Source organism: Gossypium arboreum, chromosome 4 (assembly GCF_025698485.1).
Source record: "Gossypium arboreum isolate Shixiya-1 chromosome 4, ASM2569848v2, whole genome shotgun sequence".
NCBI lineage: Eukaryota > Viridiplantae > Streptophyta > Magnoliopsida > Malvales > Malvaceae > Gossypium > Gossypium arboreum.
This window is the reverse complement of record NC_069073.1, coordinates 40,188,523-40,190,861: the sequence shown is the minus strand read 5'-3', so window position 1 is coordinate 40,190,861 and position 2,339 is coordinate 40,188,523. Positions and strand designations below refer to the sequence as shown.

Here is a 2,339-nt window from a genome sequence, read left to right as displayed (position 1 = left end):
ACACGGGCGTGTCTAGTGCTGTGCGAGGCACATGGCCAGTTCACACGGGTGTGTGACCTTTTAAACGTTGAAAATTTTTATAAGTTCTGAAAAGTGCACATGTTATCAATTTAGTCCTAGATGTATGGATTAGATCTTGTATGCTCGTTTTAAGTTCATAATGAACATGAATGAATAGTATCTTATTGATTTGAAATGGTATTTGATATTTGGTTGTTTTGTTATAAGTTACAAGTCTGGTAATGCCCCTTAACCTATTTCGGCGACTGATACTGGTTAGGGGTGTTACACCAATACCTTGTGAGCAGTCTGCTTAGGGCCAAAGTGACCTCCACAAGCTTCAGTATGACAAAAATTAAGGATAGAATTTACCTCGATTTCTGGAACACATCGTCTTATTATCTGGTCTAAACAGTGTTTCCACAATATTGGGTCATCCCAAATGTAATATCCAGCTTCTCGTCTAAGCTTGTCCTTCACTGAACATGATAACCCATTGGGTAATGAGCCTGTGGCTAGAAGGTTTACCAAGTCCGCATACCATGAAAGATGTGTTTCGGTTGAAAATAGGCTCTCATCAGGGAACTCTTCCTTAATAGGGACGCCATCAAAAGGTATTTTTAACCTACTCAAGTGGTTAGCCACCAAGTTTTTGCATTCCTTTTTGTCCCGAATCTCGATTTCAAATTCTTGGAGCAGTAGAATCCACTTGATGAGCCTTGGTTTTTCTTCCTTTTTTGCGATCAAGTACCTGAGAGCTGCATGATCAGAAAAAATAATTACTTTAGATCCCAACAAATAAGATCAAAATTTATCTAAAGCAAATACAACTACTAAGAGTTATTTTTCCATAGTGGTATAGTTGCTTTGTGCAACATCAAGGGTTTTCGATGCATAACAAATGACATGGGGTTTTTTGTTAATCTTTTGCCCCAACATGGCCCCCACACTACATTTGCTTGCATCGCACATTATTTTAAAGGGGTATTTCTAATCTGGCGCTTGCACTATAAGAGCGGAAACCAACTTCTGCTTGAGTGTGTCGAAAGCCTCCTTACATTTTGGGCCAAACTCAAATTTCTTATCCTTTTGCAATAATTCGCACAGTGATTCAACTACTTCCGAGAAGTTCTTTATAAAACGCCTGTATAACCCTACATGGCCAAGGAAAGAAATTCCCTTACAGTAGAGGGATATGGAAAAGAATTAATAATGTCAGTTTTGGCCTTATCGACCTCAATTTCCTTGGTAGAAACTACATGACCCAGAATTAAACATTTGTCTACCATAAAATGACACTTTTCATAATTTAAGACAAGATTAAATTCTATGCACCTACTTAAAATTATCGTGAGGTTTTTAAGGCATTCATCAAAACAATTTCCATACACAGTAAAATCATCCATAAAAACTTTGATAATTTTTTCCAATTATTCAGAAAATATACTCATCATGAATCTCTGGAAGGTGGCTGGTGCATTACAAAGACCAAATGTCATCCTTCTGTACGCAAATATGCCAAATGGGCATGTAAAAGTGGTATTCTCCTGGTCCTCTAGTGCGACTAGAATTTGGAAGAAACTTGAGTATCCATCAAGACAACAAAAGTGAGTTTTTCCAGGTAAACGTTCAAACGTTTGATCTATAAAAGGAAGAGGGAAATGGTCTTTTCTAGTGTAAGAGTTCAACTTCTTGTAATCAATGTAGACACGCCACCCATTTTGCACTCGGGTTGGTACCAAGTCACCTTCAGCATTTTTCTTTACTGTCACGCCCATTTTCTTGGGCACGACTTGCACTGAACTTACCCATCTACTATCAGAAATGGGGTAGATTACGTCAGCATCTAGCAGCTTGATTATTTCCCTTTTTACTACCTCTATCATATTTGGATTTAGCCATATTTGTGTCTCGCCTTGGTTTCATTTTTTCTTCCAAGTAAATCTTGTGTGTGCATGTCAAAGGGCTTATCCCTTTTTAAGTCAGCAATGGTCCAGCCAATCGCCTCTTTATGACTTTTTAGTATCTGGACCAAACATTCCTCTTCGTGCTTGGAGAGTTTATTTGAGACTATGACTGGTAGGGTATTATCTTTTCCCAAAAACGCATATTTAAGACTCTTAGGGAGTGGTTTCAAATCCAAATCTGGTGCCTGTACAATAGAAGGTAGAAGTTTAGCATTCGTTGGAGACAATAATTCATTAACAAATTCATAATCATCAAATATAAATTTAGATTTGTCTTCATAAATTGGCTCAAAAGTTTCTTCCACCAATGAGTCAATTATGTCGACACGGTTTACGCTCAAGATTTCACTTGGATGACTGATAACATCATAA

General features: G+C 37.6%; 1 protein-coding gene across 1 annotated transcript; it reads right to left on the bottom strand.

The window, feature by feature from the left end:
- Positions 1–285: 285 nt before the first annotated feature.
- Positions 286–1,778, bottom strand: LOC108459230 (uncharacterized). The gene is made up of 2 exons (XM_017758579.1): positions 1,448–1,778; positions 286–758 (listed from the first exon to the last, which is right to left on the bottom strand). Exons 1-2 carry the CDS (start codon positions 1,776–1,778, stop codon positions 286–288), a joined length of 804 nt encoding a protein of 267 aa, XP_017614068.1.
- Between the last annotated feature and the right edge of the window lie 561 nt (positions 1,779–2,339).